Source organism: Doryrhamphus excisus, chromosome 15, assembly GCF_030265055.1.
Source record: "Doryrhamphus excisus isolate RoL2022-K1 chromosome 15, RoL_Dexc_1.0, whole genome shotgun sequence".
Classification (NCBI taxonomy): Eukaryota; Metazoa; Chordata; class Actinopteri; order Syngnathiformes; family Syngnathidae; genus Doryrhamphus; species Doryrhamphus excisus.
In genome coordinates, this window is record NC_080480.1 from 3,829,829 (window position 1) to 3,845,347 (window position 15,519).

General features: G+C 41.7%; 2 protein-coding genes across 8 annotated transcripts in view; one reads left to right on the forward strand and one right to left on the reverse strand.

Annotated features, from left to right (window-relative positions):
* The window catches only part of sez6l2 (seizure related 6 homolog (mouse)-like 2), a 59,252-nt gene that overhangs the window by 11,903 nt on the left and 31,830 nt on the right, over positions 1–15,519 (reverse strand). The window contains exons 2-9 of one of the 6 annotated variants that reach the window (XM_058048764.1): positions 11,891–12,130; positions 7,581–7,754; positions 6,910–6,991; positions 5,371–5,463; positions 5,042–5,257; positions 725–858; positions 422–614; positions 10–195 (exon numbers count right to left, since the gene is read on the reverse strand). In XM_058048764.1, coding sequence (XP_057904747.1) covers positions 10–195; positions 422–614; positions 725–858; positions 5,042–5,257; positions 5,371–5,463; positions 6,910–6,967 — 880 coding nt within the window. In that variant the 5' untranslated portion in view covers positions 6,968–6,991; positions 7,581–7,754; positions 11,891–12,130. Of the gene's footprint in view, positions 1–9; positions 196–421; positions 615–724; positions 859–5,041; positions 5,261–5,334; positions 5,464–6,909; positions 6,992–7,580; positions 7,755–9,645; positions 9,666–11,890; positions 12,463–15,519 lie in introns of those variants that run through there. The other 5 variants (XM_058048763.1, XM_058048762.1, XM_058048758.1 and 2 more) reach the window with 5 other exon arrangements.
* On the forward strand, positions 7,767–14,898 carry asphd1 (aspartate beta-hydroxylase domain containing 1). Of its 2 annotated transcripts, XM_058048767.1 has the most exons (6): positions 7,767–7,846; positions 9,561–10,022; positions 10,101–10,307; positions 11,904–12,111; positions 13,444–13,557; positions 13,683–14,898. In XM_058048767.1, exons 2-6 carry the CDS (start codon positions 9,585–9,587, stop codon positions 13,790–13,792), a joined length of 1,077 nt encoding a protein of 358 aa, XP_057904750.1. In that variant the 5' UTR covers positions 7,767–7,846; positions 9,561–9,584; the 3' UTR covers positions 13,793–14,898. The 2 variants fall into 2 exon arrangements, with proteins under 2 accessions (XP_057904750.1, XP_057904751.1); XM_058048768.1 differs by lacking the exon at positions 13,444–13,557.

The window sequence follows — 15,519 nt, forward strand, 5'->3', positions numbered from 1 at the left end:
GTCACTGACCGACACATTGGGGTTCGGGTGTGCTCCAGTGAGGTCTCGTGGTGTTGACGCATGTCGCCACCTCATGACCCCGAACTTGGTAACCAGGATCGCAGTGGAAGTGCGCTTGACCGCCGGGGTGGATGTCGGTCACCGTTACTCCGCCGCTTTCCGGGGAACGAGGGAACGGGCAGGATAGCAGAAAAGCTTTCCGAGACAAGACAGAACACGTGGACTTTTATTATGAAATATGTAAACATGGCTTCCCTTCCCCTTTATGTGCACACCTCCAATAAATAAGGCATAAATAAGGCGTCTATGACTAATTCATCAGTTTATTATATTATGCTGTTTTAGTGTGGATTTATACAGTACAAGTACAAGTAATATTCAAATAATAATACTACAAGACACTGACTTGGGTTTGACTTACCTTGATAGTTGAGGATAAACTTGCCATGGTTGCTCTGCTGGCGACTTCGATAGTGGATGTGCACCTGATTGGTCGTACTGCGAATCACCTGACCCTCCCTAATCAGCGTCTCATTGGCTAACAGTTCTGGTGCCGAACCCCCGTACCCCATGATGGTCAGGGACTCGTCCTTGGATAGGTTCACCTTCCTCACCTGGCAGAGAAAATGCAACAAGCAAAAGTTACGTCAAGTGTGAAAAATTAATATGAAAAACTTGCAATGCACGGAGTAATTTATGCATCCAGAATGTTAATACGCGTTACCTGGATTTCCACGCCGTAGCCTGCATAGACTGTAATGCTGTAGGTGCATTCCAGTGGGGAAAAAGATGATGATGATGCAGAATCCGGTGACTCCACAACATCCTCCATCGCAGACAAAGACGCATTGCACTGAACTGGAAAAACGAGGAAACAAACACGGTGCATTTTGTTAAATAGGAAATATCATCCTCACAGTCAAGTGTGAATGGTTGCTTGTCTATATGTGCCCTGTGATTGGCTGGCCACCAGTCCAGGATGTACCCTGCCTCTCGCCCCAAGACAGCTGGGATAGGCTCCAGCACCCCTCGCGACCCTCGTGAGGATAAGCGGTAGAAAATTAATGAATTAATGAACCTTCTAAATTTGTTATTTTTTTAACATTATTAGAGCTCTTTAGACATGAAGTAGCACCCCTATAGACTTGCTGGAGACCCGAGTTCAATTCCACCTTCGGCCAGCTGGGATAGGCTCCAGCACCCCTCGCGACCCTCGTGAGGATAAGCGGATAGAAAATGAATGAATGAATTAACCTTCTAAATTTGTTTTTTTTTTTTTACATTAGAGCTCTCCAGACATGAAGTAGCACCCCTATAGTAACTTACACTCTCCTATAATTCATTATTTATGACATTACACAACTCTTTTGCTGGAGACCCTAGTTCAATTCCACCTTCGGCCAGCTGGGATAGGCTCCAGCACCCCTCGTGACACCCTGGACTGATGGCCAGCCAATCACAGGGCACATATAGACAAACAACCATTCACACTCACATTCATACCTATGGACAATTTGGAGTCGCTAATTAACCTAGCATGTTTTTGGAATGTGGGAGGAAACCGGAGTACCCGGAGAGAAACCACACATGCACGGGGAGAACATGCAAACTCCACACAGAGATTGCCGAGGGTGGAATTGAACTCGGGTCTACTAGCTGTGAGGTCTGCGCGCCAAGTACTAGACCACCGTGCAGCCCGGGCATTTACATGTTGTATGTAATCCCCGCATTCAAATGATGAAAATCATCATTTGAAAGTGATTTTGTGAAAGTGGTTGCTAATTAATATTCTGGTACCTGAGGCGATCATTACGCTGGCTCCATCTTTGCGTTTACAAACACGACACAAGAAACGGCACATGAAATCAAGTTTAATCATCAAAGACGGCGCATATTATATGTGCTACGTTACAAATATGTAAAACATATTCATAAGAAGTCATTTGGATGTCGGCTCGCTTTCACTTCAACAGTGTCCTTCAGACAAGAGGCAGTAATCAATATTTTTTTGCATAAGATATTGATATTCAATTACATGTACTTCGTGCTACAGTGGGCCACTTACAGATTGTTCTTGTGGAAATTCCACATTAAGTGCTTACAAATGGTCACTGTCTTTCCTCCACACGGATATCTTGAACGCATCGGTGCAGAATAATAATAATAATAATAATTTAGGTCACGCCACGTTCTTAATATGCTTTGTTCATGTGGGTTTTAGACTCGTCATATGCAGGTCTCTTCATCACCAGTCTTCCTTCGTGTGGTCCTGCACTTGAATTTACGAGAGCCTCTCAGAACCTGAGAAAGTACAGAGAACATTTTACACTGCATATGCATAAGACCAGAATCACACGCAAATATTACTTATTAATTATTTAAAAGGTAAAAGTCAATTCATGCTGGAAATAAGCCAAACAACCCACAATACATTCCATTTATAAACTCCAAAATTCCCGCTGAAATTTTGATGGGCTTGCCACCTGCGCTGTGAACCTCGGGCGCGGTGTGCAAACGGCTACCATGCTAGCACCTAGCAAGAGCGCCTCAAGTACCGAAAAGGTTGATGCAGTCCCATCGTGTCCCCACATCATGCCATGTGTCTATTTGCCTTTAGACATTAGTAAATTAGCTTAAATGCTAACATGCTAACGGCTACCAAGCTAGCACCTAGCAAGACAGCCTCAGGTCACGAAAAGTTTGGGGCAGTCCCATAGTGTACCCACATCATGCCACGTGTGTATTTGCCTCCCTTACATGAGTAAATTAGCTTAAATGCTAACATGCTAACAGTCATCATGCTAGCACCTAGCAAGAGGGCCTCAAGTTTAGAAAGTGCCAAGGTTGTCCTATAACCTTCCTACATCATGCCATGTGTGTATTTGCCTTTAGACATGAGTAAATTAGCTTAAATGCTAACATGCTAACGGCTACCAAGCTAGCACCTAGCAAGACAGCCTCAGGTCACGAAAAGTTTGGGGCAGTCCCATAGTGTCCCCACATCATGCCACGTGTGTATTTGCCTCCCTTACATGAGTAAATTAGCTTAAATGCTAACATGCTAACAGTCATCATGCTAGCACCTAGCAAGAGGACCTCAAGTTTAGAAAGTGCCAAGGTTGTCCTATAACCTTCCTACATCATGCCATGTGTGTATTTGCCTTTAGACATGAGTAAATTAGCTTAAATGCTAACATGCTAACGGCTACCAAGCTAGCACCCAGCAAGACAGCCTCAGGTCACGAAAAGTTTGGGGCAGTCCCATAGTGTCCCCACATCCTGCCACGTGTGTATTTGCCTCCCTTACATGAGTAAATTAGCTTAAATGCTAACATGCTAACAGTCTTCATGCTAGCACCTAGCAAGAGGACCTCAAGTTTAGAAAGTGCCAAGGTTGTCCTATAACCTTCCTACATCATGCCATGTGTGTATTTGCCTTTAGACATGAGTAAATTAGCTGAAATGCTAACATGCTAACATGCTAGCAATTAGCATTTAGCCACAGAGAGAGTTGAGAAGTTTATAGTCTATGGGGCTTGCATTACTGAGCAAGCCCATAATTACATAAGGCAGCATCATTGACGATCAATGACATCTGAAACAGGAGCATCGGTTATATAAGAGCGGTAGCTTTCTTCAAGGAAAAATGGCTAGCTATGTTTGCATATGCAAATAAAGCTATAGCGTTAATTCAGGAAGTGGTACGTTACCTTGTTGTTATTCTTCCTTCCGTCAGTCGCTGACATCTTCAAATCAGACCTTTGAGTCTCTTGAGTCTCCAGGCAATGAATGTAAATGATCACTAATTCACTATCAATGCAGTATTTTCATACTACTAATTATTGGCATTGAATTAACTAAAAAGTAGAATAAATATTCAAATATCATGAAAAATGTGTTGGAATCTAGTGAGGATCGAACCAGCAACAATCCGTAGCGGTGTTGGAGCCTATCCCAGCTGTCTTCAGGCGAGAGGCGGGGTACACCCTGGACTGGTGGCCAGCCAATCACAGGGCACATATAGGCAAACTACCATTCACACTCACATTCATACCTATGGACAATTTGGAGTCGCTAATTAACCTAGCATGTTTTTGGAATGTGGGAGGAAACCGGAGTACTCGGAAAAAACCCACACATGCACGGGGAGAAAATGCAAACTCTACACAGAGATGGCCGAGGGTGGAATTGAACTCGGGTCTCCAGCAAAAGAGTTGTGTAATGTCATAAATAATGAATTATAGGAGTGTATAAGTGACTATAGGGGTGCTACTTCATGTCTAGAGAGCTCTAATAATGTTCATTCATTCATTCGTTTTCCATCCGCTTATCCTCACGAGGGTCGCGAGGGGTGCTGGAGCCTATCCCAGCTGTCTTCGGGGCGAGAGGCGGGGTACACCCTGGACTGGTGGCCAGCCAATCACAGGGCACATATAGACAAACAACCATTCACACTCACATTCATAGAGAACACCCACGTATGCACAGGGAGAACATGCAAACTCCACACAGAGATTGCCGAGGGTGGAATCGAACCCTGGCTGTGAGGTCTGCGCGCTAACCACTCGACCACCGTGCCGCCCCGCAACATGGACAATGTCACAGAAAATATTGGAATTTGTAATGTTGTAATGTAAAAAATGCAGAATGATTGTCAAAACATATCAATATGTTGATCGATTCCATGAGGACTGTACCATGGAAGGACTGAACCAGCAATAATTGAGTCATGTGAATAAATGGAACGTTACAGTGATTTTTCAACTGTTTAAGTCGGTTATTCGTTTCTAGTTGACGTTGAAATTTGAATTGCTGGAAAATAACAATGGAGGGTAGGATCGAACCAGCAACCAACGGATTGCAAAACAACCGTAGCAATTCAACGGAAAAACTGTCACAGTAAATTACACTAAATGTGGGAATGTTTTAAAAAAATCCGATGGATATCAAAGTTCTTAATGAGCGGAATATTCTGACGTTGGTTCGCATCGAGTGAGAAAAGTGGGAGGAGTTAGTGAACAAAAACGGCATGCAGGGGTACCTGGCATGTGCATTGTGGTTATCGTAGTCGTGGTGATTAGAGTAGTGGTTGTCTCCTCTTCTACGGGCATGAAGGACATGCGGTTTCTCGTTCCCACGTGGCCGCCCGCAGACGAGGATACCAGCGCCGTGGTGAGCAATCCTGGCGAAATGACCGTTGCGGTCGACTCGCCCCGTTTGATGCCGGGTGCTGCCTGTGTGGGGTTGGTGGTCGTGCCTGCTGAAATTTAAATAAAGATAATGTCATCCTCATCATATCGTGTTACGTGACTAACGTCCATGACGACCATGTACCTGCGGTGGTCGAAGCCTGACCTAAGTATTCCTTACTCTGTAGCGCCGCGTGGATCAGGTCACCCAGAGGATAAGACTCAGGGGGGGATGTTGGTGCCGTGTCAGTCTCAGGACTCATAAAGCTCATGCCTGCACATTCAAAAAACAAAATATATATATTTTTTTTTGGGGGGGGGCAAATATATGAAACATTCCAGTGCATTTCTTACATCAATAAAAATATAACTTTCCATTATTTACATTTGTATTCAGCTATCTGATCACAAGCCCAAAAGGAGTAGTTGAGTTATTATTATCATTGTAATATTATTATTGTTATTATCATTATCATTCGGGCGAGAGGCGGGGTACACCCTGGACTGGTGGCCAGCCAATCACAGGGTACACATATAGACAAACAACCATTCACACTCACATTCATACCGATTGACAATTTGGAGTCGCTAATTAACCTAGCATGTTTTTGGAATGTGGGAGGAAACCGGAGTACCCGGAGAAAACCCACGCATGCACGGGGAGAACATGCAAACTCCACACAGAGATGGCCGAGGGTGGAATTGAACTCGGGTCTCCAGCAAAAGAGTTGTGTAATGTCATAAATAATGAATTATAGGAGTGTATAAGTGACTATAGGGGTGCTACTTCATGTCTAGAGAGCTCTAATAATGTTAAAAAAACACATTTAGAAGGTTCATTTATTCATTCATTTTCTAGCGCTAATCCTCACGAGGGTCGCGGGGGTGCTGGAGCCTATCCCAGCTGTCTTCAGGCGAGAGGCCGGGTACACCCTGGACTGGTGGCCAGCCAATCACAGGGCACATATAGTCAAACAACCATTCACACTCACATTCATACCTATGGACAATTTGGAGTCGCTAATTAACCTAGCATGTTTTTGGAATGTGGGAGGAAACCGGAGTACCCGGAGAAAACCCACGCATGCACGGGGAGAACATGCAAACTCCACACAGAGATGGCTGAGGGTGGAATTGAACTCGGGTCTCCAGCAAAAGAGTTGTGTAATGTCATAAATAATGAATTATAGGAGTGTATAAGTGACTATAGGGGTGCTACTTCATGTCTAGAGAGCTCTAATAATGTTAAAAAAACACATTTAGAAGGTTCATTCATTCATTCATTTTCTAGCTCTAATCCTCACGAGGGTCGCGGGGGATGCTGGAGCCTATCCCAGCTGTTTTCCAGGCGAGAGGCAGGGTACACCCTGGACTGGTGGCCAGCCAATCACAGGGCACATAAAGTCAAACAACCATTCACACTCACATTCATACCTATGGACAATTTGGAGTCGCTAATTAATTAACCTAGCATGTTTTTGGAATGTGGGAGGAAACCGGAGTACCCGGAGAAAACCCACGCATGCACGGGGGGAACATGCAAACTCCACACAGAGATGGCCGAGGGTGGAATTGAACCCTGGTCTCCTAGCTGTGAGGTCTGTGTGCTAACCACTCAACCACCATGCCGCCCGTAATAATTATAATAATAATGAATAATAAAAACAATGTCCGATAAGTGATTCCGATAAAATACCCAAACACACACTGTTGCCGTTACCTGAAACTATGTGTATTATGGTGACAGACAGCATCACAGCAAGGCGTGAGAACCCCATGGCTTTGAACGGGAACCCAATCACCTGAAAAAGGACAAACATCATAAGCATCACTCAAAAAAAAAAAAAAAATGCCTTTCAGGTGTGCAAAGTGGACTCTTACTGCACCCCCATTTTTAATTACACTGCATATTAATGTACAGCTTTAGCATTGCAGGTATTACGTTTACATGACAATCTATGCTACTACGTCAATGCTTAATGGAATTATTAATGATGCATCATAAATATAGGCTAAAAAAAAAATATGAAAAAATGCATATGTTCATAGGATAAATGCCCATGCTTTCTTCCTGCGTTCTTTCAGCACCCCCCCACCCCCCCAAACCTGCAAGTGCATGTCCAAAAATGCGTTATTCCATAACATCCATAAAAATGGAGGCAGGTACACGGATGTGTTTTTTTGTAGTTTTTTGTAACGAAAACGCATTTCTAAATCATCCATCATTCGAGGCGTTTCCTCGGTGAAAACGGTGTTTCGGTGTGTCACAAAAATGATGGGGGTTCTCTGCAAGGCAAGCATCCCTCGCACCGTACCGAGGACCATTTTAGGTATCGATGGTTTAGACTCAAAAAGGCCAAAAAAAAACAAAAAAACATGCAGGTCCCTTACCGTTACGTAGACTCCTTCGATGGTTTTAATAGAATGTAGGCCCCGTCAACACGCTGGTGTCGAGGTGTCCCCTATGGCTGCTCACTGACGGGCTTGACGCATTCGGTTGTGATGTTGGGGCTTCTGTGACTGTGTGGAAGGCGCCAGGCGACCTCTAGTGGTCGAGTACGGTAACTGCAAGGGAATAGCAAGGCGGAAGATATTCACAGGAGCGAGCTCGGTGCTGAGGCGTGTGAGTGTGAGCCACCTCGGCGCTATTCATCAAGGTAATCCGGGGTGATGTGATGATATTGCGCAGTGCTTTGGTTAGAATGCGCATTCGAAGGCATTGCATGTTGAGGTGTGTGCTGTTGCTGTGCTTTTTTTTTGCGCCAATATTAAATATGAGCCTGCTGAGCTGTGGGCGCTGGCGCAGAGGAAAAACAAAATGAAAGATGGAGTGCAAGACAAAAAAAAACCGACCAATCCGAGCATTTGTGGGACACCTTTATGGAGCTTAAGGATGTTGGGTGTCATTTACAGTAACTGTGTCATCACGTGGGGGGAGGGGTACGGTGGGGGGAGACACCCCAATTTGAACACGTGGTCATCTCAGAAATTTAACCCCCATAATTTGACTTTTGGGGGGCAGCATCACATTTAGTGTATTCACCTGGCAGCCACTATGGGGTGTCCAAAGTGTGGCCCGGTGACTCTTTATGACCTGTGGTGCATTTCAAGAACAAAAAAAACAATAACAAGAAAAAGTCATCATTTTACGAAAATATTATATATATATATTTAAAAAATGCAGCATGCCCACGACCCTCGTGTGGATAAGCGGTAGAAAATGAATGATGAATGAATTCATTATATATATACATAAAGATATAATATCATATAATAATAATAATATAATATAGTTTATATATTATTGTAATATCATATAATGGCATATAATAATATATAATATCAATATTATGAGGAAAAATAACATCATTTTAGTTGCATAAAGTTGAAATGTTATAGAAAAAAATATTAACAAAAGATTAAAATTATAATAAAAACATAAAAAAATAAAATACAAATTTTAAAATATTTTTTCATTAAAAATAAAAATATATAATATTATAATAATAATTCCAATATAAGCACCAGATTAGAACACGTTTACAGTAACACACATAAGCACAGGTCTTATTTATGTCTTAAATAGCTTTTTTTTTATTATGTCGACTAGTATAAAGGTGACTATAGGGGTGTTATTTTATGTTTAGAGGGCTTTTTTTAGGGGATTAAAAATATGATTAAAAATAAAAAATAAAAAATAAAAAATAAAAAATAAAAAATAAAAAATAAAAAATAAAAAATAAAAAATAAAAAATAAAAAATAAAAAATAAAAAATAAAAAATAAAAAATAAAAAATAAAAAATAAAAAAACTCTGCGACCCTCGTGAGGAAAAAGTGGTAGAAAATGAATGAATGAATGAATGAAAAATAAAATAAAATAAAATAAAATAAAATAAAATAAAATAAAATAAAATAAAATAAAATAAAATAAAATAAAATAAAATAAAATAAAATAAAATAAAATATCTACTCGCAGTTACCAGTTAGTGTTTCTGTGAAAGTCTTACATCATGACTTTTCTTGGTAAACAATGAAAGATCACTTCATGGAGGTTGCAACCCAGCAAAGCAACTAGAACAAGAGGTCAGCGTTAGTCGGTCCTCAATGACGAAGCAGCGACCCAACATGGACGCTTTATGCCTCATGCCAGGATTGGCCTCAGCACCCAGTAAGCCAGAAGGGGATTAAATAAAGAAAATAAGTGAACTAGACTGTCTGAAAGCAGGGCAGACCGACCTCCCCTTCAGGATTTGCTTGTTGGCAAACAGGGTATTTTTAACATGATCTGGTGCAATTGAGGACTGAAAAATATATATTCCATCACTCATATTCATATATCCACTTCAAATCTTAATCTGTTTCTATTTCAGTATTTTGGCACCCAATTGAAAAGGATGCAGTGGTCCTTGAACACGCTGCCCTTGCCTCCATATGTTGAAATGAGTGTCCACTCACTGAGTGGCATTCTGTGGACTCTCCTGCTCTTGTTCCTGTGGCACTGTTACCGAATGGGTTCGGATCTCCCATCGGTGGCTCACGGCCAAAGCGGAAAAGCGGGTTCAAGAAGGTCCGCTAGTGGAAGCTGTGCTGGAAGAAAGCACAATGAGCACTCCAAGCTCTTCAACGGTGAACCAAAGAGACCTTTTATTAGCATGGAACCCGAAGAGGATGAGGAGCCGGGACGGGGGTATGTCACGCCCGTGCTGAGTCATGCCGTGTTCCCAGCCCATGCGTCCGCAGACGCCAGGAAACTCTACTCAGCCCTGCAAGAATATGCCAAACGCTACAGCTGGGTGGGGATGGGTCGCATACATAAAGGTCTTCGAGAACAGGTATGAGTTTTACCCAAAAATCGAGCGTTCGAGCCTTCTTGGTATGGAATTTTATTAAGGAAGGAATTTTTCCTCTAGGTCCGACTGAACGATCATTCAACAATACAAAAGCCACACCTCTTCTACCTGCCGGATGTCCCAAGTGTTCCTTTCTTTCCACGTGATGCCCACAGACATGACATCGAAGTCCTGGAAGCGAACTATCATGTCATCCTGGCAGAGTTCCAGGCCGTGTACCAAAGAGGCACTGATTCCAAAGTTGGCTGGACTTTTATGGGGCCGAAGGTACCAAAGTAGAATAACAACCAAGCGTTCATTCATTCATTTTCTACCGCTGGAGCCTATCCCAGCTGTCTTCGGGCGAGAGGTGGGGTACACCCTGGACTGGTGGCCAGCCAATCACAGGGCACATATAGACAAACAACCATTCACACTCACATTCATACCTATGGACAATTTGGAGTCACCAATTAACCTAGCATGCATGTTGTTGGAATAATTTTACTTTATTTTAGTTTTATTGTGTGGAATGTGTGAGGAAACCGGAGTACCCGGAAAAAACCCACAAAGTCCACACAGAGATGGCCGAGGGTGGAATTGAACTCCGGTCTCCTAGCTGTGAGGCCTGCACGTTAACGTTTATGACCTTCCAAATAGACTTTTTTTTAACATTAGAGCCCTCTAGACATGAAATAGCATCCCTATAGTCACCTTTACACTCTTATGACCAAATATAGTAGCATTACCGACACCTTTACATTACCGAGAAAACCTACGCATGCACGGGGAGAACATGTAAACTCCACACAGAGATGGCCGAGGGTGGAATTGAACTCGGGTCGCCAAGCTATGACGCCTGCTTGCTAACCACTTCTCCACCATGCAGCCGCTAATAATATTAATTCATTCATTCATTTTCTACCATTTATCCTCACGAGAGTCGCCGGGGTGCTGGAGCCTATCCCAGCTGTCTTTGGGGCGAGAGGCGGGGTACACCCTGGACTGGTGGCCAGCCAATCACAGGGCACATATAGACAAACAACCATTCACACTCACATTCATACCTATGGACAATTTGGAGTCGCCAATTAACCTAGCATGCATGTTGTTGGAATAATTTTACTTTATTTTAGTTTTATTGTGTGTTGTACGCCCCCCCCAGTGCACATTCATTCATTTTCTACTGCTTATCCTCACGAGGGTCATGGGTATGCTGGAGCCTATCCCAGCTGTCTTCAGGCCACCCTGGACTGGTGGCCAGCCAATCACAGGGCACATATAGACAAACAACCATTCACACTCACATTCATACCTATGGACAATTTGGAGTCGCTAATTAACCTAGCATGTTTTTGGAATGTGGGAGGAAACCGGAGTACCCGGAGAAAACCCACGCATGCACGGGGAGAACATGCAAACTCCACACAGAGATAGCCGAGGGTGGAATTGAACTCTGGTCTCCTAGCTGTGAGGCCTGCGTGCTAACCACTCGACCGCCGTGCAGCCCACAACTAAACGTGAACAACATGAAAATGCACATCTGGACACCCTTTTGCATTTCCCTGAATTAAAATAGTCTTGTAACTATATGTTGCTTTTGCCATCCTGAGATCGAGAGCTCGGTGAAATTACTTGTTGGACTTGCTGACTTGGTATGTTAATTTAGCATATTAGCCTTCCCAGGTATGTTCTTGTTTTTGTGTTGCCGTGTACAAGTTACATTCTATATCTACGATATATTAGACCATGCACCAATGTTTCAGACAGTGTGGAAGCAAATGCATGTATTGTTGTGTGTCTGTGTATTGTTGTGTGTCTTTGTATTGTTGTGTGTCTGTGTATTGTTGTGTGTCTGTGCAGTGACTCACATGTCTCTTTCAGGGCCAGGCTGTGTTTCCACTGTACAGTTCCGGCGTGTGCGTAGCGGCCAACTGTCGCTCCTGTCCCTGCACGTACCGGACACTGCTGTCTCTTCGCACATTCATAAGCAGCAACTCTTTGGGATCCGCTGGATTTTGGTTGCTGGGGCCCGGTTCTACACTGGGGAGCTCGTACGGACCCACAAACGCAAGGCTGCGCTGTCATCTAGGTCGGTAAATGAATTAATCCTAAGAAAAAAGAGAAAATCATTTAAATGAATTTCCTGCATGGTTGAGCCAAATACAAATACGTAGCAGGTAAATAAACTACAGGGGACCTAAAACTGAACCCTGATGAACGCTGGTGGGTTTTAATTTATTTTATGACGTAATATAAAAAAAAAAAATAATAATAAAATAAAAAATATAAAATAAATAAAAATAAAAAAACTTAAACTATATTAGGAAAGCAGGAAGTGAACAAATGTAACAATAATAATAATTTAAAAAAACTGAACCCTGATTAACGCTGGTGGGTTTTAATTTATTTTATGATGTAATATAAAAAACAAACAAAAAAACAACAACCTTAAACTATATTAGGAAAGCAGGAAGTGAACAAATGTAACAATAATAATAATAAAAAAACTGAACCCTGATGAACGCTGGTGGGTTTTAATTTCTTTGATGACGTAATATTAAAAATTAAAATTAAAATTAAAATTAAAATTAAAATTAAAATTAAAATTAAAATTAAAATTAAAATTAAAATTAAAATTAAAATTAAAATTAAAATTAAAATTAAAATTAAAATTAAAATTAAAATTAAAAAAACTTAAACTATATTCGGAAAGCAGCAAGTGAACAAATGTAACAATAACAATAATAAAAAAATGAACCCTGATGAACGCTGGTGGGTTTTAATTTCTTTTATGACGTAATATAAAGAAATAAAAAAATTACATAAAAAAAAAACTTAAACTATATTAGGAAAGCAGGAAGTGAACAAATGTAACAATAATATTAATTTAAAAAAACTGAACCCTGATGAACGCTGGTGGGTTTTAATTTCTTTTATGATGTAACATAAAAAATAAAAATAAATTTAGAAAGCAGGAAGTGAACAAATGTAACAATAATAATAATTAAAAAATAAAAAATAAAAAAACTTAAACTATGTTAAGAAAGCAGGAAGTGAACAAATGTAACAGTTACTGATTGTAAAAGTACCAGATGGAGGGGTAGGATTTAATAAGCTTTGCTTCTTCCTACTCCTTTTGGACATAATCTGATGCATGTTCAAATGAAATAAAACCATTACCATTACCATAACGTTGTCAGACTACATCAAACACACACACACACACACAATGGATCTAATAACACTGCTGTTAAGTGATGTAGTTTAGGGTTCATTTGCACTTAGCCCATTTTCTGCCGCAATCCAGCTGGTTCATAATCCTCTTGGCCTTAAACACAGACCGGGATGCAGAGCGTAGCCTTTTTAGCTTCGGCATAAAGACCATAATAAATTTGATTTTGGGAGCCAATCACTTTTGCAGGTCTGCAAACCCCCCCTCTGTGTGAACTGGTGGTGGGAGGGGAGCCTCAGTGCTGGTCTGAGGGACACTGCCTCCTGTTTGATGACTCATTCCTACACACGGTTTCACACAAAGGTTGGCGAACCACACACACACATAAACACACACACACACATATGCCAGGGACAAACTGATGTTCCAGACTATTAAGTGTGCCCACTTCACTTTATATTAACATTTCTCCATTTTGTTTTTTAAAGGGCCCCCAGAAGCTGGACCCCGAATTATTCTAAGTGTGGACCTCTGGCATCCCAATGTGGCTGCAGCTGAGAGACAAGCGCTGGACTTCATGTTCAGTCCCAAGCCGTGACTTGTCAATCCATTCTGACCTTGGGCCCGATGGTTATGCAACACACGGAAGGGGGGGGGGGGGGCTGCACGTTTATACATTTACCCCCGGTCTATGAATCACTGTGTACATCAGCCTTGAGATTCCCATTTATTCCCATTCCCGTTTACTCATCCCGGAGTGCATGTTGTGTACATGAAAACATTATTATTATGGATGAACTTTGGAATTGAACATCGTCTAAACCATGACGTTACGTAATATACTCGTAAATGCTGTTTGCATGTGAAACGTCAAATGCTCGTGAATGCAGCCGACATACTGTGAAATGAAGTAATAAAAGTATCAATTTTTCAATATCAAAAATATCAAGTTTTTTTAATGTTGATGGCCACAAATTCTTCATATTGTTTTATTTACAACTTCTATAACCTTCATAACATCTTCACAGGCTATAAATACTCCTCCTTTAATTATTAGAGATATTAGAGATTATTATAGAGATGGCCGAGGGTGGAATTGAACTCGGGTCTCCAGCAAAAGAGTTGTGTAACGTCATAAATAATGAATTATAGGAGTGTATAAGTGACTATAGGGGTGCTACTTCATGTCTAGAGAGCTCTAATAATGTTAAAAAAACACATTTAGAAGGTTCATTCATTCATTCATTTTCTATCCGCTTATCCTCACGAGGGTCGCGGGGGTGCTGGAGCCTATCCCAGCTGTCCGAAGGTGGAATTGAACTCAGGTCTCCAGCAAAAGAGTTGTGTAATGTCATAAATAATGAATTATAGGAGGGTATAAATGACTATAGGGGTGCTACTTCATGTCTAGAGAGCTCTAATAATGTTAAGAAAACACATTTAGAAGGTTCATTCATTCATTCATTTTCTAGGGCTAATCCTCACAAGGGTCGCGGGGGTGCTGCAGCCTATCCCAGCTGGCCGAAGGTGGAATTGAACTCGGGTCTCCAGCAAAAAAGTTGTGTAATGTCATAAATAATGAATTATAGGAGTGTATAAGTGACTATAGGGGTGCTACTTCATGTCTAGAGAGCTCTAATAATGTTAAAAAAACACATTTAGAAGGTTCATTCATTCATTCATTCATTTTCTAGCACTTATCCTCACGAGGGTCGCGGGGGGGGGGGGGGGGGGGGGGCTGGAGCCTATCCCAGCTGTCTGGTACACCCTGGACTGGTGGCCAGCCAATCACAGGGGACATATAGACAAACAACCATTCACACTCACATTCATACCTATGGACAATTTGGAGTCGCTAATTAACCTAGCATGTTTTTGGAATGTGGGAGGAAACCGGAGTACCCGGAGAAAAAACAACGCATGCAAGGCGGGGAGAACATGCAAACTCCACACAGAGATGACCGAGGGTGGAATTGAACTCGGGTCTCCTAGCTGTGAGGCCTGCGTGCTAACCACTCGTTCGCTTATGCCTTCGGTGCACTTATAATACTTCAGTATTTGTCTTTATTTAGATACCAGGCAAACATAAGTTGAAAATCATGTTCTGCAACATTAATCTCCCATAGCTCATTTTTGGTTACATTTTAGAGGCAGCGGATGAGAATTAGTGAGGTGATTTCGTCTTATCTGCCATCTGTTCATGCGAGGGTCCCAGGATGAGGATTACGCAGACAGATCTAATCTAGCCCAGAGTGACAGATTATTCCTGATATACTTTATATGTTGTTGGTATGTTGCTTAATAATGTAAAGCTTTGTTCTATGC

Excerpts from the sequence above, each read along its gene's own strand:
- asphd1 (XM_058048767.1), top strand. The coding sequence starts at position 9,585 with ATGCAGTGGTCCTTGAACACGCTGCCCTTGCCTCCATATGTTGAAATG. Across the intron at positions 10,023-10,100 it reads ATAAAGGTCTTCGAGAACAG|GTCCGACTGAACGATCATTC; the intron begins GTATGAGTTTTA and ends TTTTTCCTCTAG. Across the intron at positions 10,308-11,903 it reads GGACTTTTATGGGGCCGAAG|GGCCAGGCTGTGTTTCCACT; the intron begins GTACCAAAGTAG and ends TGTCTCTTTCAG.